Genomic DNA, 24,571 nt, shown 5'->3' on the forward strand with positions numbered 1-24,571 from the left:
TCTTCTTCTTCGAGTTCTTCTTCTTCTTCTTCTTCGAGTTCTTCGAGTTCTTCTTCGAGTTCTTCGAGTTCTTCACGTTCTTCTTCTTCGAGTTCTTCTTCTTCTTCTTCGAGTTCTTCTTCGAGTTCTTCACGTTCTTCTTCGAGTTCTTCGAGTTCTTCTCTTTCGAGTTCTTCTTTTTCGAGTTCTTCGAGTTCTTCTCTTTTGAGTTCTTCGAGTTCTTCTTTTTCGATTTCTTCGCGTTCTTCTTCTTCTTCTTCTTCTTCTTCTTCTTCTTCTTCGAGTTCTTTTCTTTTTCTTCTTCTTCTTCTTCTTCTTCCTTGAGTTCTTCTTCTTCTTCTTCTTCTTCTTTGAGTTCTTCTTCTTCTTCTTCTTCTTCGCGTTCTTCTTCTTCTTCTTCTTCTTCTTCTTCTTCTTCTTCTTCTTCTTCTTCTTCTTCTTCGAGTTCTTTTCTTTTTCTTCTTCTTCTTCTTCTTCTTCTTCTTCTTCTTCTTCTTCGAGTTCGTTTCTTTTTCTTCTTCTTCTTCTTCTTCTTCTTCTTCTTCTTCTTCTTCTTCGAGTTCTTCTTCTTCTTCTTCGAGTTCCTCTTCGAGTTCTTCTTCGAGTTCTTGTTCGAGTTCTTCGAGTTCTTGTTCGAGTTCTTCGAGTTCTTCTTCGAGTTCTTCTTCGAGTTCTTCGAGTTCTTCGAGTTCTTCTTCGAGTTCTTCGAAGCACCACAATCACAAGAAAGTGTATGGACACACTTTTCTGCTACACTCAAATGCAGACTGAATTTCAAAAGAAAAACCGCCAGACCACCATGCTGGAGTTTTTCAATAAACCGCCTGTGCAACCAGTGACAGAAGAGGAAGAGGAAGTGGATGACCCTGAAGCTATAGGAGAGGAAGTGGAAGTGGAAGTGGATGTGCCAGAGGAGGTGGACAGCACAGACGAAGATGGCGAGTGACTGTGAGGGACTGTGAGAAGTGAGGGAGCATCGTGTTGAGTGTTAATGGGTGCTTTATTTACACTTTATTTACACATTAGTGTTACTTATAGGTTTAGAACGATACATTTTTAGAACATGTTCACTTTATTAGTCAAATAAATGTGTTTTTCGTTCAAAAAATGGACGTTTTTTGGGCCAAAACCCGCATCCCCCCTATTATCCATTGTTTCTTATGGGGAAAATATGTTTTTTTTTGTGCGATTTCAGTTTGTGCGAAGCCTGTAGGAACCCATATCTCGCACAAAACGAGAACTACCTGTACGTGTATTCTTTTTAACCAGCTTTGCCATTTCGCTATATCTTGATCAAAGGTGTTTCCCCATTTTTTATTTTTACTTTTTATTTTTGACGCAGCCCGAAGGGATTTCTCCCCGTCTTCTCCTTTTATGCATGGGGGGACGGAGAGGGGGGGTGTCGCCGATTTAATGAAGCGGCCTTGCTGTGGATGTGCTGTGTCTTGCGACACTGCTTCTGACCCAGGGCAGTGGACAAGGTGCAGGGATGACCCGTCATCCAGGAGGTGCTAAGATAAGAGGGAGGGTGGAGGGGAGTGGAGTGTATTCAGGGATGGAATGGGTGAGAATGATTTTATGCCTTTTCCTTTTTGGCTACCTCCCTTGTAAGGGGGAAAAAGCCTTGGTATATATGTACTTAAAGTCCTCTTTTCATTCCGATCTCATGTTTCAATCTGTCCGTCATCCATTTGGGAGTATTATTATTTTTCTGTATCGACTTTAGGGGGGTAAATGTATTTTGTGCATTAATAATTAAATCAGTTAAATTGCTATACTGTACATTTCATCCAAATCGCTGACCTGTCTGTTGAGCCCTAGCCCCAAAATAACCTGACCCAAGGTATGCATATTACCCTCCATGACCCGACCCCTGGTCATGACCTGACCCCTGGTCACGCACTGAGATTCGACAATGTCCGAAATGTTCGCATGACATTTCATATTCAATTTCAAATAGGTTTTTATTTTGTCAAAGTTTGCTCTCCTGAAGTCTGGTACTTGGACGTTATTCGTACTTTTTAATTCTTCCCAAATAATATTAAATCTTATTTCTTGATAATCGCTAGAGCCTAGACTATCTCCCACTTTTACGTTACTCATTAGGTGCTCATTATTAGTTAAAATTAAGTCCAGAGTATTTACTCCCCTCGTAGGATTGGTAATCACTTGTTTTAGGAAATTATCCTGCTCCACATCTAGGAATTTCTTTGTTTCCTGATCTCTTATTAAAGTTTCCCAGTCAATGTTTCTATAATTAAAATCTCCCATGATCACGTTTTTGTACTGGGACGCTCTGCGAATTTCATGAATCAAGGGATCAGTCTGCTCAATGCTGAGGTTAGGAGGTCTATACAAGACGCCAATAATAACTTTCTTATTCTTGCCTATAATCTCTACCCAAATGGATCCCGTACAGTCCTCTTCCTTAATCAAATTGTTGATAATACAGTTTATTGTATTTTAACGAAAAGTGCTACACCTCCCCCACTCCTGCCAACCCTATCCTTGTGAAAAACTTATATCCTTCTATTTCGATTTCCAGAAGGAAATGTTTATCAGCCATGTTGATCCAGGACTCAGTAATTGCTATAATATCGAAATTCTCTACGCCTGCTTTACCTCGCAGCAAATCAATTTTGTTAATTATGCTTCTGCTGTTTTTATAGTAAACTTTAAGTTTATCTTCCCTCCACCTGCTTTGATGATTCTTTTCACAGACCCTATGTTGTTTTTATTGCCTAAATTATATTCTGATACTTCCCCCCCTACTCCCATGTAATCTACCAGAAAAAACCCTGTAGGATGCCTACTTCTCACTCAAGGGATTCAGCAAGGAGCTGAAATCCTCTGGGTGACAAGTGCACCCCGTCCCTTGTATATAGATGACTCCTACCATAAAAGCGGTCCCAGTTGTCGACAAATGCCCATCCATTGGCCTTACAATGTTTTGCCAGCCTGCAATTCATTGCAATAGCCCTGGAATGCCACATGCCTCCAACCCTATGCCTCGGAAGGATTCCACATACAACAGGAACATCTCCCATTTCTAATCTTGTCTAGCGCATCCCGGAACTCCGCAAACAATTCCTCACTCCCCAACTTACCTATATCATTGCCCCCCGGCACTTAAGCAAACTACAGGGTCCTTACCTTCCCCTACTAAACACTCTTCAATCCTATCTCTAACATCTCCTATCCCCGCGCCGGGGAAACACACCTTCGTCCTATGTTTCCTATCTTTATCACAGAAAGCCCTAAGTACCTCACTTGACTGTCTCCTACAACCAAAATCTTACCTGTGGGCAGGGATCCAGCGTCTGCCCTTCCCTTCTTCTCTTGAATTTCATTTGTTTCTTCTTCTTGCAGATTCGCTAGTACAGTCGAACCTCAAAAGCCCAGACTAATTGGGGGGAAGGGTGGTTCGGTCATGCCAAACGTCCGGTCATCGAAAATATCGCCCTAACACCCGTAGATTTTCATAGCGGTATACGTATAGGTAATGTATGATATGGCATAGAAACATATAAGAATAATACTCTAACACTGTAATAATAACAATACTGTAATAATAATGCTATAATACTAATAATTCTATAATAATAACTGTAATACAGGCATGTAAATGTACTGTATATACAGTGTACTGTACTGTATTTTTTATTACGTACACTGTAAATATCGGAAGGTATGCACGCGGGACAGTGGTGGCGGCCAGGGTTGCTGCATTTTCTACACTGCCGTGTAGAATGGGAGTGTTGCCATACCGGGGCATACATTTTTCTCGGGCGTGTGCAGACTTTCATAGCAAGATATACTTGTCAAACTTTGACAAAATGGTGGTTCTAGTTTTTTTATTCTTGAATGTATATAAGGCCCCCATGCCCTAACATATTCAGTAAGATATAAGAATTATTCTTTTATATTATTATTGCTAAAAGAAAGCTGAAACTTTAGCGTAGAATTTTTTTCTACACGGTAAAAACGTATCTTTTGGGGTATGATATTCTATAAGTAACACAATTACCAATAAAAGTCATATTTTGATGTACCATTTATTAATTGATAACTAGTTCTATGATTTTTAAACAAAAGTTTGAGTTTTTAAATGTTTTTAACAGCCCGCTGATATGTAGAAAAAATTTCCTCATGTCCTTGTGCAGTTACCACATGCTGCTATTTTACTACATTTTGGTACAAAATTCTACGAAACGGCAACCCTGGTGGCGGCTTGACTGGGCCGGGTTTGAGTACACGTGTACAGCCGTTGCTGCCACCTACCGGACAAATAGGGAACTTTGCTTGAAAAGTCCACCCTTTGTTCATTTCGACCGGTCATACAAGGGTCCGGGCTTTCAAGGTTCGACTGTACTTGAAACGAGTTCTTGCAATCGAGTGGGGCTGGTGAGGACTTTTTTCCACTATTCCACATCTTATTTTTTGCCGTTTTCCATCCAAGCTCATAGCTAGTTTTGTCTTCCATATTTTGGGTCTTCGAGCGGAGAATTTGATTCTCCTCTTTAAGGCACTTTACAGCATCCTCCAAGGCTTCAATTCTACTAAGTAGAGATTGTACCTCATTGGCGCTGAACACAGTAACGCAACCACTCGCCATATCACTCATTGAAGGAGCTACCCGGATGACCTGACCTGAGTGACGACTACTGCTCAACTGAGCATAACATTGATGGCATCAACACAAAAAAAAATAAAAAAACATGAACTTGAACACTATCTCAAACACAACAAATATATTGCCATCATACAAGAAGCAAAACTATGACACTTTCAAAAAACACCTAAATTTCATCATTTCACCACCATCAGACAAGACCAGACTGTTGTCAATGGTGGTGGACTCATCACCCTCATCCACCAATCTATCTGCTTTGTGGACACAATTGCCACCACCAAAAATCTCCTCCCTACCACAGACACCACTGAAACCCAATCAATTCTAATACAATCAGGTAACAAATCCACAATTACAATAGTTAACATCTACATCCCCACTCAATCATCCCCCACAGTTCCAAACAGCTTTAGGCTTAACCTTAACCAATTTGCCTCCTTACCCTGGGTGGGTGATTTCAATGCCAAGTCATCACCCTGGTATGTCAACAACCCAGACACTGACATGGGTTTGATCTGCAGACACAACTTGATTCACTGACCACCATGAACAACCACAATCACACACGGTCCACCTTGCAGGACCATCACATGCATGTATTCATCATCGGTCCATCCTTCCATATAATTAACTAGGTATTTTTAAAACGCCAATGCCTCTACAATTCTTAAATATGAGTTTGCAACCTTTCCTCATATAAATTGGAACTAAGCATGATATCTTCTAAACTAACAAGTTTCATAAATTTTACTTACCTCTGGTTCTGGTCCCTTGCTGATGCCTTAAGTTGGTTCATGTCACCCATGTATTTGTCTCTCGTTGTTCGCATTGTGTCAATAGTAGCCTTTACATTTGTTACACCAACACGGGTTTCACTAATGTTTTGAGTCAGTTCTTTCAATTTCTCTTCCTGATGGTGATACAGAATTAAATTTAAGTCAAATTAATAGACAATAGCTAAAAATAGCAACAGATTACAACCAGAATATGTGATAATTGAACATTTTTTCTGCATGAGGGGATGGAGAGGGGTGGTCACTGATTAAATGAAGCAGCCTTGCTATGGATGTGCTGTGTTTTTCTACACTGCTTCTGACCCAGGGCAGTGGGCAAGATGCAGGGATGATCCGTCATCCAGGAGGTGCTAAGATAAGAGGGAAGGTAGAGGGGAGTGGAGTATGTTGGGGATAGAATGGGTGGGATTGGTTTTTATGCCTTTGTTTTTTGGCTACCTCCCTTGTAAGGGGGAAAAAAGCCTTTGATATATGTGTGTATGTATGGATTTTGATTGGCACTGTGGCTAACGCAATGTTATCAAATGAAATGGAAACTTTATTGTCATTGTCTTTCCCTCAAATTCCAAGTTATTCCTAACATCATAAAGTCATGTTATGAATATATATTTTCCATTAATAGATACATACATACATACATACAGACATACATATACCAAGGGCTTTTTCCCCCTTATAAAGGATTACAAAGGTGGAGCATGCTGACAGGGGACCTTTTGGTCCATAACTAAGTTGGATGCAAAAAAATATATAATAATGATAAATGAAAATAAATAAATAGAAATTATAATAATATAAATAACAATTTTCATTTATTTTCATTTATCATTATTAAATATATTTCTTTTTGCATCCAACCTAGTTATGGACCAAAAGGTCTCCTGTCAGCATGCTCCACCTTTGCAATCAAGGGAGGTGGCCAAAGTCAAAGGCATAAATCCTCTCCCACCCATTCCATCCCCACATACTCCACTCCCATTCACCACCACCCCTCCCTCCCTCTTTTCTTGGTTCCTCCCTGATGATGGGTCATTCCTGTATCTTGCCCACTGCCCTAGTTCAGAAGCAAAGCAGCAAACACAGCACATCCACAGCAAGGCCACTTCATTTAATTGGCAACCCCCTCTCTCCGTCCCCTCATGCAGAAAAAGATAAGATGGGGAGAAATCCCTTCAGGCTGCATCAAAATATCATTCACACATGCTCCCTTAATGCCCCCATCCCCCACCCACTCCCTTCCATGTATTATAGCATCATCCATACACAACCATTCTACACTCATCCCTATCTTCTGTCTTCTCCCGTCCTTCATCAACAGACATACCCCTTTTTCCCAATGCCCCTTTTACCCCATCCATCTCATCCTTGGTCACCTCCTCATGTTCACTCTCTCTACCTCTACATTCCACACCTCTTTTACTAATCTTTCTTCACTCATTCTTTCCATGTGTCCAAACCATCCCAATACTCTTTCATCAACCCAAATTCCAAACTCCCTTTCCACTCCTCACCTCCTCATTTCTCACTCTATCCAGCCTAGTAACCCTTATCATACTTCTCAGGTATTTCACCTCAAACACATTTAAAATCTTCCTCTTTTATGTTCCATGTTTCTGCCCCATACAGTGCTGTCAGCACAATCACAAGAGGGCATGGAAAGAAAATAAAAAAACATAGTTAAAGAAGAGATCTGAAGAAAAACAGTTTTCCACATAGAGCAGTGGACTCTTGGAACAAATCTTGGAACAAACTGGACGAAAAAATAGTGTGTGCAAAAACCATTCATGAATTTAAGAACACACTAGACACTGCAAGATACAAAGGCGGGACACCACGAGGGTAGCTCCCCTTCCTGTAAAATACAACTGGGTAAACTAGGTAAATACAATCTCCTCTAAGCACCCATTCCCAAATGTCTATTTCTCATTACACTTTTTAATCCACCAAGGCATTTACTTGCTTCTCTCAATCTACATTCCACCTCCACCTCCACTCCTTCCTTTCCTGCCACATTTGCACCCAAGTATTTAAGGTTATCCACTCCTTCCAGCCTCTCTCCCTTAATACTCACTTCCAATTTGCTGCCATCCTCTCCCCTTGCACATCTTATCACCTCACTTTTATCCACATTCATCTTCAACTTCCTTCTTTTGCACACCTTCCCAAACTCTGTCACTAATTTTCTTAATCCCTTCTCTGATCCTGCTATAAGTGCAGTGTCATCAGCAAATAACAACTGGCTCATCTCCCACTTTTCTCCATTTTCTTTAACCATCTCCAGTCCCAGCCCATTACCCTTGTATTTCCCTCTCACACCACCCCATCCATGTATAAATTGAACAGCCAGGGTGACATAACACATCCCTGAAGAAGTCCCACCTCTACCTCAAACCACTTACTCTCTCCATTTCCAATTTTAAAACAGGCTCTACTACTCTCATAAAAACTCTTGAATGCCCTTAACAGCTTTCCTTCTCTTCCTCTCTTAATTTCCTTTCAAAACATCTTTTTATTACTTTCAAAATTTTCTGTCATACTCCTCCCCGTTTTACATCTGCTTTCCTCTTTCCTTCCTTATCTTATGTTTTGTTTACATGTTTATAAATTTACATATATACAAATAATACAATTACATATATACATTCATGCATATATCAAAGGCTTTTCCCCCTTGCAAGGGAGGTAGAAGAGAGAAAAAAAAAAAGAAAAAAAATGTACATACATACATACATATACCAAAGGCTTTTTCCCCCTTACATGGGGGATAGCCAAAAAGAAAAAGAGGATAGAAACCACTCCCACCCATTCCATCCCTTACATATTCCACTCCCCTCCACCCTCCTCCCTCCCTTTCATCTTGACACCTCATAAGAACATAAGAATAAAGGAGACTGCAAGAGACCTCCTGGATGATCATCCCTGCATCCTGTCCAATGCCCTGGGTCAGAAGCAGTGCTACAAGACACAGCACTCCACAGCAAGGCTACTTCATTAGTTTGGCTACCCCCCTCTCCTTCCCCTCATGCAGAAAAGGAGACAGGGAGAAATCTCTTCGGGCTGCATCAAATTATTTCTCATACATACTTCCTCACCGCCAATCCCCCACCCACTCCCCCTCATGCATCACAGCATCATCCATACACAACCCTTTTCCATTCATCCCTATCTTCTGTCTTCTCCCATCCTTCCTCCACAGACATTCCTTTCTTTTGTAATGCCCCTTTTACCCCATCCATCCATCTCATCCTAGGATGCCCCCTCATATTCACTCCTTCCATCTCTGCCTTCCACACATCTTTTACTAATCTTTCTTCACTCATTCTTTCCATATGTCCAAACCATCCTAATATTCTTTCATCAACCCTATCTCCCAGCTCCTTTTCCACCCGTTCTCCTCCTCACCTCCTCATTTCTCACTCTATCTAGCCTAGTAACCCCTATCATACTTCTCAGATATTTCATCTCAAACACATTCAAACTCCTCTCTTCCTCTCTTATGTTCCATGTTTCTGCCCTATATAGTGCTGTTGGCACAATCACTCCTTCATATAACATCCTCTTAGCATCCATTCCCAAATGTCTATTTCTCATTACACTTTTTAATCCACCTAGGCATTTACTTGCTTCTCTCAATCTAAATTCTACCTCCATCCCCACTCCTCCCTTTCCTGCCACATTCGCACCCAAGTATCTAAAACAATCCACTTCCTCCAGTCTCTCTCCCTTAATGCTCACTTCCAGCCTGATGTCACTCTCTCCCCTTGTACATCTCATCACCTTACTTTTGCCAACATTTATCTTTAGCTTCCTTCTTTCACACACCTTCTCAAACTGTCACTAACTTCCTCAATCCCTCCTCTGATCCTGCTACAAGCGCAGTGTCATCAGCAAACAACAACTGGCTTTATTTCCCACTCCCACCCTTTCCATCCCCACATACTCCACTCCCATCCACCCCCTTCCTTCCCTTTTATCTTATAAATATATAAATAAACAAAATATCTAATTTTACCTTTGTTGACAGTTCGATGGTTAATGACTGGTTCTTTGCCTTAAGAGCCAAAAGGTTTTCTTGCTGCCTCTGTCTAACATTCATTAATTCCTGTAGACGTTGTTTTTCCCACTCCTGCTGTCTCTGCCTCTCTGCTTCCCTACATTATAGATACACATATTATAAAAAATTAGAAATTGATTCTGTTAAATGACTTTAAAGAGAATAAATAAATTAATCAAAGACAAACAATCAATCAATCCATTGCTCCTAGTTTTTCTTGCAGAAGATAACTGGGAACAGCCTCCAGGCATGCCCACAAATCATTTGGGGAAGATAAATCATGTTGTTGTCCAAGGACTGTTAGTATGAGGCATTGTAGTATGAGGTGTTCTATGTCCTCCATGCAGTGGTTTTATCTGGAGCAGACTGAGTGTGTGACTATTCTATCTTGGTACTGTTTTAATGTTGAATGATGTCGGGAGCACCTAGATTGTGCAAGTGTGGTTCTTATCAGGTATGGATATTGTTTTCCTCTGGGGCTTGTATCTAGGGATTGCTGTTGGAATATTGAGTTTTGTGGTCTGTCTTAGAGGGCTTGTTTAGTGATGAGTATGTCTTTTTGTGCTGCTGCTTTGCAGATAGGTTGTTATGAATGTTTGAGTATTATTGTGCTTGTGTAGTTTTTGTTGTATTTACCTAATTGTAGTATACAGGAAAGGAACAACACTCTTGGTTCATATCTCCTACTCTCCACTTTTTCATACCTAGACTTATGAAATATTTCTGTTAACTGGTTGCAGATTTCTCGGAAAACTTTCATCTGGACCCAGAGATTTTGTAGCTTTAAGCCTTTCAATCTGTTTGACTACTTCTACCTTACTAATGTTGATATTAGTCTACTGTCTTCATCCCAACTGAAAATCAGATTGCAGTCAAGTACCTTATCTAACCTCTCCTTAAAGACCAAGAGAAAATATTTGTTTAACACCTCACTCATTTTTCCTCCAATTCTATCATGACGTTTTATAGTTTTTAATTGGGCCTATCCTTTCATTATTTCTTGTTCTGTAGAGATGAAAGAAGCCCTTTGGGTTGGATCTTGCTTACCTGGCCACCTTAATTTTGCAGTTATATCTTAATGTGTGCATGTTCTTTTTAACCAGTTTTGCTATATTGATATATTTGGACCTGTGTGTTTCCCTGTTTCTTATACTGGTGTAAAGTCCTCTTTTCATTCTGATCTCATATTTCAGCCTGTCCATCATCCATTTGGGAGTATTACTATTCTTCCATATTGACTTGAAGGGAATAAATTTATTTTATGCATTTAGAATTAAAACTGTTATGTTACTGTGCATTTCATTTAAACCACTGTCTGGGCTGTTCACCTTGTGTTTGTAAGTGACCTGACCCAAGGTATGCATACCCTCCATGACCCAACACCTAACTACACTAATGACGTCCAGACTGACCATGTATTTTACCCCATCACAGTCCCACTGGGTCGGTCTCGTAAGAGACCAATTGTCTTAAATACTTTCTCATCTTATCAAAATTGGCTCTCCTGAAGTATGGTACTAAAATGTTATTCGTACTAGTTCATTCTTCCTGTATAATATAAAATCTCATTTTTTGATGATCACTAGAGCCTAGACTATCTCCCACTTTTACATTTCTCATTTGGTGCTCATTATTAGTTAAAAGTAAGTCCAGAGTATTCTTTCCCCTCATAGGATCGGTAATCATTTGCTTTAACCACTTCAGTACAATGACACCTACATAAGCATCATGAGGTGGGAGTACATGAGGATTCCAGCATCAGTGTCTTGATTATATATATATTTTTGTAGTTGTACATGAGTTACCCCCGGATTCTGTGAACTGATTTCATCACATTTTCTATGTTTATTATTACTCTGAGTAAAAGAGAATGAGTAATACAGCAATGACTTTACATTTTATAATGCGAGTAGTGTGATGCATCATACATATAGCAGCAGATATTGCACACGAGAATTTGACTCATATTGAAGTGGTTAAGAAATTATCCTGCACCACATCTAAGAAATTTTGCACTTCCTGATCTCCTACTAAATTTTTCCTTTCAATGTTTCTATAATTAAAATTTCCTTTGATCACAAAGTTTTTGTTCTGGGATGCCAAGCGAATTTCATGAATCAGGGGATCAGTCGGTTCAATGCTGAAGTTAGGAGGTCTATATAGGATGCCAATAATAAGTTTCTTATTCTTGCCTATAATCTCCACCCAAATTGATTCCGTACTATCCTGTTCTTTAATCAAATTGTTGATAATACAATTTATTATATTTCTAACAAAAAGTGCTATTCTTTCCCCACTCCTGCCAAACCCATCCTTGTGAAAAAAATTAAATCCTTCTATCTTGATTTCCAGGAGGAAATGTCTATCAGCCATACTGATAGGAAAAGCTACTGGAGGGCAGAGGTGGATAGAGTGAACTTCAGGGGAGAATCAAATATGAGATGGATAGATGGGGTGAAAGGGGCTTTGAGCAAGAGAGAAATGTCTGTTGATCAAGGAAGGGAGAAAGAAGGGGATAAGGGTGTGTGGAGAATGGTTATGTATGGATGAGATTTTGATTGCAGCCTGAAGGGATTTCTTCCCAGCTTCTCTATTTTCCACATGAGGAGATGGAGAGGTTTTTTTTTCCATGTAAGTAAAACAGCTTTGCATTAGATGTACTGTGTCTAGCTGTATTGCTTCCAACATAGACAGTGGACAGGAGTCAAGGATGACCCTTCATCCACAATGAGATAACATAGGAGGGAAACAAGGGTGGCAGATGAGAATGGAAAGGGTGGGAGTGGGTGAATGCCTTGACTTGGCTACCTCCCTTTTACAGGGGAAGAAGCCCTTGGTACATGTATATCTATATACCAAGGGCTTTTTCCCCCATACAAGAGAGAGAGCAAAGTCAAAATTCCTATACTCACTCCCTTCCACCATCATTTCCTCCCTCCCATCTTAGCTCCTCATGGATAATGGGTTATCCCTGTATCCTACCTATTACCCTGGGTCAGAAGCAATGCACCAAGACAGCACATCCACTGTGAGGTTGCTTCACACAATCAGTGACCCCCCTCTCCATCCCCTCGAGCAGAGAGAAGGCGGGGAGAAACCCCTTAACCCCTTCAACATGATGACATATACGTACATGTCATGAAGCATGAGTGGGTATATGAGGATGCCTGCATCGGCATCTTGATTATATTTATTTTGTAGTTGTATCTGAGTGACCCCTACATTCTGTGAACTGGCTTGATCATATTTTCTATGGCTATTAAGATTCGAAAAAGGTTGTAGAAGAGAAAAAGCAAGCTTTCACAGATTGGTTACAAAATAGGACGAGGGAGTCATATGAGAGGTACAAAGAAAAGAAAAGAGAAGTAAAGCAAAAGGTAAAGGTTGCAAAGAGGAGAGCAGATGTGAAATGGGGTAAGAGTTTGACAGAAAATTTTGAAAGTAATAAAAAGATGTTTTGCAAAGAAATTAAGAGAGGAAGAGGAGGCAAATCAAGTAGAGAAGAAAAGGTAAAAGGTGCAGATGGAGAGATGATAATGGAAGAGAAGGCAGTAAGGGGAAGATGGGCAGAATATTTTAGGGAGTTGCTAAATGTGAAGGAGGATAGGGAAGGAAAGATTGCTGCAGTGGGAAGTGCGAAGAAAATGAGAGTGATGAATGAGGAGAATGGAGGAGAAATAAGGAAGGATGAGGTGAAGGCAGTTGTTAAGATGATGAAAGCAGGTAAGGCACCTGGTCTGGATGGATGCCATGCAGAATGTCTGAAAAAGGGAGGTACAGTGATGGTGGACTGGTTGGTGAGGTTATTTAATGTTTGTTGGAGAGAGGGTAGAGTGCCGGAGGACTGGAGGAGTGCCTGTATAGTTCCTCTTTACAAGGGAAAAGGGGACAAGTGTGAATGTAGTAGTTTCAGAGGGATTAGCTTGTTGAGTGTAGTTGGGAAGGCTTATGGGAGGATCTTGGTTGAGAGGATTAGGAGAGGAACAGAAGGAGTAATTGGTGAGGAACAGTGTGGATTTAGGACAGGTAGAGGTTGTGTAGATCAGATCTTTGTGGTAAGACAGATATGTGAGAAAGCTATAGGAAAGGGGAAGGATGTTTTTTTTGGCTTTTATGGATCTGGAAAAGGCTTATGATAGGGTAGACAGGAAGGCACTGTGGGAGGTTATGCAGATATACGGGATAGGAGGAAAGCTTCTGGGAGCTGTCAAGAGTTTTTATGAGAATAGTAGAGCTTGTGTCAGGACTGGGAATGGAGAGAGTGAGTGGTTCAAGGTAAAGGTGGGACTTCGTCAAGGATGCGTTATGTTGCCCTGGCTGTTCAACTTATACATGGATGGGGTGGTGCGAGAGGTAAATGCAAGGGTAGTGGGTCAGGGATTGGAGATGGTTAAAGAAAATGGAGAAAAGTGGGAGGTGAGCCAGCTGTTAAACGTTTGAGGATGACACTGCGCTTGTGGCAGGATCAGAGGAGGGATTGAGGAAGTTGGTGGCAGAGTTTGGGAGAGTATGTGATAGAAAAAAGCTAAAGATAAATGTGGGTAAAAGTAAGGTGATGAGATGTACAAGGGGTGAAAGTGGTAGTAGACTGGAAGTGAGCATTAAGGGAGAGCGACTGGAGGAAGTGGATAGTTTTAGATACTTAGGTGCAAATGTGGCAGGGAAAGGTGGAGTGAAAGTGGAGGTAGAATGTAGATTGAGAGAAGCGAGTAAATGCCTTGGTGGATTAAAAAGTGTAATGAGGAATAGACATTTGGGAATGGATGCTAAGAGGAGACTGTATGAAGGAGTGATTATGCCAACAGCACTGTATGGGGCAGAAACATGGAACATAAGAGAAGAAGAGAGAAGGAGTTTGAATGTGTTTGAGATGAGGTGTCTGAGAAGTATGATGGGGGTTACTTGGCTAGATAGAGTGAGAAATGAGGTGAGGAGGAGAACAGGGGTGGAAAAGGAGCTGGGAGATAGGGTTGATGAAAGAATATTAGGATGGTTTGGACACATGGAAAGAATGAGTGAAGAAAGACTAGTAAAAGAGGTATGGAAGGCAGATGTGGGGGGAGTGAACATGAGGGGACGTCCTAGGATGAGGTGGATGGATGGGGTGAAGGGGGCTTTGGGGTAGAGGGGAATGTCTGTTGAGGAAGGACGGGAGAGGACAGAAGACAGGGGTGAATGGAGAATGGTTGTATATGGATGATGTTGTGATAGCATGAGGTGGAATGGGCGGGTGGATGGGGGGTGAGGTAGTATGTGTGAGCAAAATTTGACGCAGCTCAAAGGGATTTCTCCCCGTCCTCTCATTTTATGCAATGGGGGGACGGAGAGGGGGGGTCGCCGATTTAATGAAGCGACCTTGCTGTGGATGTGCTGTGTCTTGCGACACTGCTTCTGACCCAGGGCAGTGGACAAGGTGCAGGGATGACCCGTCATTCAGGAGGTGCTAAATTAAGAGGGAGGGTGGAGGGGTGTGGAGTGTATTCAGGGATGGAATGGGTGGGAATGATTTTATGCCTGTTTCTTTTTGGCTACCCCCCTTGTAAGGGGGAAAAAGCCTTGGTATATGTATATATGTATGTATGTATTAAGATTCAGAGTGAAAGATTGAGTAATACAGCTGTAACTTTATATATTATATCTCAAATATTGTGATGCATCATCAAATCATTGTACATCAGGCATCTGATGCTGCCTGTGAGAATTTAACTCATACTGAAGGGGTTAAGGCTGCGTCAAAATATCATTCACACATAACCAATCCCTACCCCCATCCCCCACCCTTCTTTGCATCATAGTATCATCTATACACAGCCATTCTCCACTCACCTCTATCTCCTACCTTCTTTTTCTGCATGAGGGGATGGAGGGGGGGGGGGATCACTGATTAAGATAAGTGGCTTTGCTGTGGATGTACTGTGTTTTGCTGCATTGCATTTGACCCAGGGCAGTTGGCAGATGCAGGGATGACCTGTCATCCATGAGGAGCTGGGATGGGAGGGGAGTGAAATGGGTGAGAATAGGTATGTGCCTCTGACTTAGCTACCTCCCTTAAAAGGAGGGAAAAGCTCTTGGTATATAGATGGATAAGCTTCTTCCCTTCTTCCATTTTCCCCAAGTCATGTCCCTCTCCTTTTTTGTAATATCACACTGTTTGTTGAACCAGTCCTATTTCTACTTCTTTCTTCTACTAGTCTTTGGCACATGATTGTTCATCCTCTGGAAGATTTCCCATTTCCTCCTTATTCCTGTAGTATTCCTGAATTCCTCCCAGTTTGCTTCTTTAAAGAATTTTTTTAAACCCTAACCAATCTGCTTTCCTAAAATTGAGTCTTCCACACCTGTATGATTTGTTCCCTGGCTCTATTTCCACATCTTCTAGTTGAAATTCAATTGCATTCTGTTCGTGGTGTTTGTGAGATGGACTGTGATGGATGTATGGTGTTTAGAGTTCTGCCATAGAATTGTGTTCTTGTCATTTTCATGTGGTGTTCAATCAGGAGGATTTTGGTCACTGGTAATTAAGGACATGAGACAAGCTACTCACTGCCTTGCTTGTTCTTTAAACTCCTCCTGTCTTTTGCGTTCTGCTTCCCTTTGGGCCTCCAACTCCTGTTGCCGCTGTAGTTCTCGTTCCAGCTCTTCTTGCCGTCGTCTTTCAGCCTCTAATCTTAACTTCTCACGTTTTGCCTCCTCTTCTCGTTCCCTTGTAGAAAGGTGTGAAAATTAAATTGATTAAAGCCTTATCACTACCAAAAGTACAGTAAAACCTTTGACTACACACACACACAAAAAGAGAAACAAGAGGACACGCAAAGAAATTAAAGAAAGACAGTTACAGAAGAGACCTGAAAAAGAACAGTTTACTGCACAGAGTGATTGATGTCTGGAACGGGCTAAACAGTGAAACAGTAAATGCCAGAACTAAACACAAGTTCAAAACTAAACTGGACGTGGAGAGATATGAAAACGGGTCACAACAAGCATAGCTCCTGTCCCATAAAATACAACTAGGTAAATACACCTAAACAAGGTTTGGAAATGGAGTCAAAAAAGACCTAAACAAGCTTTGGAAATGGAGTCAGAAATGGAAAGTAGACCTCAACATTAAGAAATGTAGCATAATGGAGTTCGGAAAAAGTATATAAAAAAAAAAAAAAAAAAAAAAAAAGATCAGGACAATATACAATTGGAACTAAGACAGTAAAGAAATGGGATCTGAAAAAGATCAGGAAGTAATTATCTCAAATTACTTGTCCTCTGATAAACAAATAAACAAAACTGTCCAAGAATCCTACAACTTGCTAAAATCAATAAAGGTGGCTTTTACCTATCTAGATGAAGAAATGGTTAAAAAAATATTACATACATACATATACCAAGGCTTTTTCCCCCTTACAAGGGAGGTAGCCAAAAAGGAAAAGGCATAAAATCATTCCCACCCTTCCATCCCTGGATACATTCCACAACCCTCCACCTCCCTCTTATCTTAGCACCTCCTGAATGACGGGTCATCCCTGCACCTTGTCCACTGCCTTGGGTCAGAAGCAGTGTCGCAAGACACAGCACATCCACAGCAAGGCCACTTCATTAAATCAGCAACCCCCCCCTCTCCGTCCCCCCATGCATAAAAGGAGAAGACGGGGAGAAATCCCTTTGAGCTGCGTCAAATTTTGCTCACACATACTAACTTATCCCCCATCCCCCTGCCCATTCCACCTCATGCATCACAACATCATCCATATACAACCATTCTCCATTCACCCTTGTTTTCTGTCCTCTCCCGTCCTTCCTAAACAGACATTCCCCTCTACCCCAAAGCCTCCTTCACCCCATCCATCCACCTCATCCTAGGACGTCCCCTCATGTTCACTCCTTCCACATCTGCCTTCCATACCTCTTTTACTAGTCTTTCTTCACTTATTCTTTCCATGTGTCCAAACCATCCTAATACTCTTTCATCAACCCTATCTCCCAACTCCAGACCATCTAAACCATGAAATGAAAGTCCTCAAATAAATATATAACAAATAAAATATATAACACAGTCATACACAATAACACCAAAAGATGGCTGGCCAATTATCTGGCAGGTAGGAATGCTTATGTGTCATATAATGGCCAATCATCGCACATCAGAAACATTAAGAATGGAGTACCACAGGGCTCTGTTCTATCACCCACGCTCTTTAATCTATACATGCATGACTTACCCACACCAGACACCTCAGAAATACAAATCTCTTCCTACGCAGACAACATAACAATCACATGCACACATCGTAACACAGACAAAGCTGCAGAAATAATCCAGCCATACCTTCATACACTCAACACATGGTTCATCACAGACTCAAAATAGCTCCAACCAAATCTACAGCAACACTTCTCACCAACTGGACAAAAGAACACAAATACATACCTCATCTCTACATCAACAACACTCTAATATCACACACAAACACACCGAAAATTCTTGGTGTAACATACGATACATCCATGTCTTTCAAACAACACATCACAAACATAAAAAAACAAATGCACACCTAGACTTAACGCACTTAAGTCAATCACTGGAACAACATTTGGACAAAACAAAGAAACTAATACAACAATATACAATCAATGCATACACTCAGTGATGAATTATGAGAGTCCTGCATGGGCTCCTAATCTCAGTGAGACACACCACTACACCCTTTAAATCATACAAAACAAAGCCCTAAAAACAATTACAGGCTGCACAAATACAATACCTACAGACCATTTACACCATGAAACAAGTCCTCAAAGTCAAGGACCACCTCGACATGAGAGGCACACAAACATTTGCCGCAGCCACCACAAACACATCACACCCGCTACACTACATAGCAGAACACCCACACACACCAAGAAACATTAAATCAACACCCAAAGAACTGTATCACACACAGATACTCTCTTCTCTTCCTCCACAACCACCAAATACCAGCCTCTGGAAACATATTCATAATCATATCACTCACTGCTCCATTAACACACTGAAAGACAACACACTGCTGCATGCCAGACCCCCTGATATCCACCCTTCTGAATCCTCTCTCCCACGAAAGGACAGAGTCCACCTGGGCAGACTGCGGTGCGGCCACCACCCAGCACTTCTAAGCTACCAGAAAAGGCTGGATGACCGCACTGTGAACAGCTGCCCGGGATGTAACACTTCACCCCATACCATACACACATAATGGAAGACTGCATTATACACAATCATGCATGCAAACAACACAACATACACTCTACAAAGGATTTGTGGGAAAACCCAGTTTCCACTGTGGCATTCCTTGGGGAGACGGGACTGCTCGGACAGACAGTCTAGGGAACGACAACAACAACTCCCTTTCCACCCCTGTTCCCCTCCTCACCTCCTCATTTCTCACTCTATCTAGCCTAGTAATCCCAATCATACTTCTCAGACATCTCATCTCAAACACATTCAAACTCCTTCTCTCTTACTCTCTTATGTTCCATGTTTCTGCCCCATACAGTGCTGTTGGCACAATCACTCCTTCATTCAGTCTCCTCTTAGCATCCATTCCCAAATGTCTATTCCTCATTACACTTTTTAATCCACCAAGGCATTTACTCGCTTCTCTCAATCTATATTCTACATCCACCTCCACTCACACTAATAAGGCCTATACTGGAGTATGCTGCAACACTATGGTCACTCAGTACCCAAAAGAATATACAGAAAATTGAAAGAATCTAGAGAGTAACCACGAAAATGGCCCCTTCACTTTCAAACATGCCATATGAGGAGAGACTGGCTAAATTGAAATTACTAACTCTGGAACAAAGAAGAGGAAGAGTCAACCTACTGACCATCTACAGAATCATGAGAGGCACAGAAGTCCTTGATAGAGAGGACTTACTAAATTGGGGCAAGAAAAACACAAGAGGACATGAAAAAAAAAAATAAATAAATAAAAAAAAATAGGATAGTTTTCCACACATAGTGGTAGACTTCTGGAACAAACTGGACAAAACAATACACAAATCTAAGAGCAAACTAGACACTGCAAGATACAAAGATGGGACACTGCAAGCACAGCTCCCCTTCCCATAAGATACAACTAGATAAATACAACTAGGTAAATACACACACACATGCACACATATATACATATCCATATTTGGTAATTACTACCCTCGATTCTATTTACGGTAAGAAAAATTCACAGATACGGTATCCGCTTGTGTTCTGTTTACACTGTACCATAGCGCCACCATGCCGTGCGGCCACCACAACAATCAGTCTCTTCCCACATTTCCCTTTGAACACAAGTTAAATCCTTATGGTGTGTTTTTTGTGGATATCATTATCACGACCCACAGTGACGCACCAATAATGGTCACAAAACATTCTGCAGACACTGCTGGAGTTAAAAAGGCAAAGCAAAAGTGGAGTAGTCTAACATTGGAGGTAAAATTAGATATTTTGAAGAGGAAAGAGCAAGGAGAAGGTATGTCTGCCATAAGTCGAAACTTGGGCCTAGCCCAGTCGATAGTCTGGGCGGTGTTGAAGAATCGTGAGGCTATAAAAAAAAAGCTGGGGAGAATGCAACACATCTGCAGAGCAAATTGCTAACAAAACACCATAAGCCTCGGGAGGGACATCATCTGAATACGTGGTAAGTGAAAGGTAAATAAAAACATTTTCTCTTTATTTCTTTTGCACAGTACTTTACATTTTCTTATGTGACTATTTTCATGTATTTTCATGTCTGTAGGAGTGACTTTCAACGTGCTGGAACACATATACTATTATTACATGTTATAATGGGTTTGTTATACGGTAATTTCAATTTGCGGTAAGGTTTTCAGGAATGCATATGTACCATATAACAAGGACTTACTGTATACATATATATATGTACAGTAAATCCTCACTATATTGACTTAATTATGGGGAAAGCATGGTCAATGAAGCTGAAAGTTTGATGAATACTATGGTCGGACCACTCATATACAGAATGAAGTTCAGTATATGAGGGGAAAGCTTGGTATACCACTCACTGTCCCCATTACTGCATTTCCCATTCATATACTGAACTAGGTTTGGTATATGAAGGGTAAGTTTGGTATATCATTCATTGCCACGACCACCCACTAGTTTGCTCCCTTCCTCACTCATTCACTTACTCCCTTGCTGCTGCCATTGCTGAGCAAACGTTCCACACACTCTTTCATCTCTATGTGCATGATATACCCACACCCCAGAAATATAAATCTCTTCTAATGCAGATGACATAACAATTACATGAACACACTGTAACACATAGCTGCAGAAATACAACAACCATATCTTGATACATTCAATGTCTGGTTGACTACAAATAGATTCAAAATAGCCAGAATCAAATCCACAACTACACTTATCACCAAATGGACAGCAGAACACAAATACAAACCATGACTCATACCACACACACACTCACCCAAGATTCTTGGCATAATATATAATACATCCATGTCATTCAAACAACACATCACAAACAAAGACAAAATGCACACCTAGATTCAATAGGCTTAAATTACTTGCAGATACAACATTCGAACACAACAAAGAAACTTCCATTACAGTATACAAACAATATATATGCTCAGTATTGAATTATGTGACCTCTGCATGGGCCTCTAACCTCAATGAGACACACCACAACACCCTACAGACTATATGGAACAAAGGCCTAGAGATAATTACAGACTGCACAAATACAAAATCTACAGACCATCTAAACCATGAAATGAAAGTCCTCAAAACTGAAGATCACCTTGACAAGAAAAGTACACAAACATTTGCCACAGCCCCCAAAACCACAGCCTACCCACTACTCCACATGGCAGAACACCCACACGTGCCAAGAAACATCAAAACAACACCCAAATACCTATATCACACACAAATACTCTCTTCTTTTCCTCCACAGCCACCAGATACCCAACTCCAGAAGTATATTCATAATCATATCATTTACTGCTCCATCAATAGACTGAAAGACAACACACTACTACTTGTCAGACCCCATGATATCTGTCCCTCTGAATCCTATTTCTCTCGAGAGGATAGAGTTCACCTGGCCAGTCTGCAATATGGCCACCATCCAGCCCTTCTAAATTACCAAAAATGTATGAATAAAAGCATCACAGATAACTGTCCAGGACACAGGCAACAAATCAACACTGACAATAGTTAACATGTACATTCACCCCCAATCATCCCCCACAGTTCCAAACACCTTCAGGCCTCAATTTAGCCAACTAGCCTCAATCCCCAACCTGATCATGGGTGGTGACTTCAACGCCAAGTCGTCTGCCTGGTATGTCGACAACCCTGACACAGACAGAGGGCTTGATATACAGACTCAGTTTGACTCATTGACTATCATGAACAACACACATAATCATACACATATCCCACACCAAGCCCTCTACACTCCCTCCTCTCCTGATATCACCTTCTGCTCCGCCTGCCTAACCCCAACAACATCATGGAGAGTGGTCGGAACCCTTGGTTCTGACCACCTTCCAATCATCATCACCACCAAAACAAGATGCACCCCAGTTGGCCACAGACACACATACACCAATTACAAGAGAGCTAACTGGGAAGCTTTTACTGCAGAGACAGAACAACATTTTGAAACACTTAACAGTACACCAATCACAAACATAAACAATACTGTACACACTTTTAATACAATCATACAAAACGCAGACAAGAGATACATCCCTAGAGGCAACAGAAAATCACACAACACCATCTTCACACTAGAAATCCAAGGCCTCATCAGACAACGAGACACACTTAAACCCCTACACCTATCCCTCAAAACATAGCAGACCAAATACAAACACTAAACACTGTGATTGCCAATAAAATACACAAACAAAAAACACAAAATTGGCAAAACTTTATCAATACACTTGATCACAAAACAAACACCAACAAATTGTACAAAACACTCAACAGCATTACACTATTCAACAGTAACACAACACGCTCTCACACAGCAATAATCACAACAGACAATCTACCCTCAAACAGTCAGACAAAACACATAATACATAATCTCAAGCACTCATCCACCTGTCGTCCTGATAACATAAGTAACATCCACCTAAAACACATTGGACCACAAGGTATACATGCACTCACAAACATTGCAAACTACAGCTATTCACACAACACTATACCCAACATCTGGAAGCACGGTAAAATAATCACCATTCCAAAACCGAACAAAGACCCAACAATCCCAACATCGCACCGCCCAATCACACTTCTCTGCACCCCCTCTAAAGTCATTGAACGCCTAATACTTAAACTTGTCACACCACATATTCCCCTTGCTGACTCACAACACAGTTTTAGGCCACTACACTCCACAAACACTCTTCTGATAAACCTCACACAAAGAATTTTAGATGGCATCCATTCAGAGAGGCCCCACCACAGAACACTTCTTATAACATTAGACATTAGTAAAGTTTTTTATGCTATCCCCCGCCACAACCTAACAAATAAAATATATAACACAGACATGCACAATAACACCAAAAGATGGCTGGCCAATTATCTGGCAGGTAGGAATGCTTACGTGTCATATAATGGCCAATCATCGCACATCAGAAACATTAAGAATGGAGTACCACAGGGCTCTGTTCTATTACCCACGCTCTTTAATCTATACATGCATGACTTACCCACACCAGACACCTCAGAAATACAAATCTCTTCCTACGCAGACAACATAACAATCATATGCACACATCGTAACACAGACAAAGCTGCAGAAATAATCCAGCCATACCTTCATACACTCAACACATGGTTCATCACAAACAGGCTCAAAATAGCTCCAACCAAATCTACAGCAACACTTCTCACCAACTGGACAAAAGAACACAAATACATACCTCATCTCTACATCAACAACACTCTAATACCACACACAAACACACCAAAAATTCTTGGTGTAACATACGATACATCCATGTCTTTCAAACAACATCACAAACATAAAAAAACAAATGCACACCTAGACTTAACGCACTTAAGTCAATCACTGGAACAATATTTGGACAAAAAGAAACTAATACAACAATATACAAACAATGCATACGCTCAGTGATGAATTATGCAAGTCCTGCATGGGCTCCTAATCTCAGTGAGACACACCTCAACACCCTTCAAATCATACAAAACAAAGCCCTAAAAACAATTACAGGCTGCACAAATACAATACCTACAGACCATTTACACCATGAAACAGAAGTCCTCAAAGTCAAGGACCACCTCGACATGAGAGGCACACAAACACTTGCCACAGCCACAACAAATGCATCACACCCACACTACATAGCAGAACACCCACACACACCAAGAAACATTAAATCAACACCCAAAGAACTGTATCACACACAGATACTCTCTTCTCTTCCTCCACAACCACCAAATACCAGCCTCTGGAAACATATTCATAATCATATCACTCACTGCTCCATTAACACACTGAAAGACAACACACTGCTGCATGCCAGACCCCCTGATATCCACCCTTCTGAATCCTCTCTCCCACGAAAGGACAGAGTCCACTTGGCAAGACTGCGGTGAGGCCACCACCCAGCACTTCTAAGCTACCAGAAAAGGCTGGATGACCGCACTGTGAACAGCTGCCCGGGATGTAACACTTCACCCCATACCATACAACACATAATGGAAGACTGCATTATACACAATCATGCACGCAAACAATACAACATACACTCTATAAAGGATTTGTGGGAAAACCCAGTTTCCACTGTGGCATTCCTTGGGGGAGACGGGACTGCTCGGACAGACAGTCTAGGGAACGACAACAACAACAACTGTCCAGGATGTAACACTTTACCCCATACTATTCAACACATTATGGAGGATTGCATTGTACACAATTATGCAGACCAACAACAGAGCATATACTCTAACACATTTATGGGAAAACCCCATTCCAGTCAAGCCATTCCTCAGGGAGATGGGTTTGCTCAGCCTGACAGCCTAAGGAATGT

The 24,571-nt window shown here is 41.1% G+C and overlaps 1 protein-coding gene across 1 annotated transcript in view; it reads right to left on the bottom strand.

Moving 5' to 3' along the window:
* Positions 1 to 24,571, bottom strand: part of Dap160 (dynamin associated protein 160) — a 465,025-nt gene that overhangs the window by 364,337 nt on the left and 76,117 nt on the right. The window contains exons 12-14 of the mRNA XM_076192536.1: positions 16,026 to 16,184; positions 9,440 to 9,578; positions 5,389 to 5,543 (exon numbers count right to left, since the gene is read on the bottom strand). Of these exons, the coding sequence (XP_076048651.1) occupies positions 5,389 to 5,543; positions 9,440 to 9,578; positions 16,026 to 16,184 (453 nt within the window). The remainder of the gene's footprint in view (positions 1 to 5,388; positions 5,544 to 9,439; positions 9,579 to 16,025; positions 16,185 to 24,571) is intronic.

This window comes from Oratosquilla oratoria, chromosome 11 (genome assembly GCF_046742065.1).
Source record: "Oratosquilla oratoria isolate Oo_2021 chromosome 11, ASM4674206v1, whole genome shotgun sequence".
NCBI lineage: Eukaryota > Metazoa > Arthropoda > Malacostraca > Stomatopoda > Squillidae > Oratosquilla > Oratosquilla oratoria.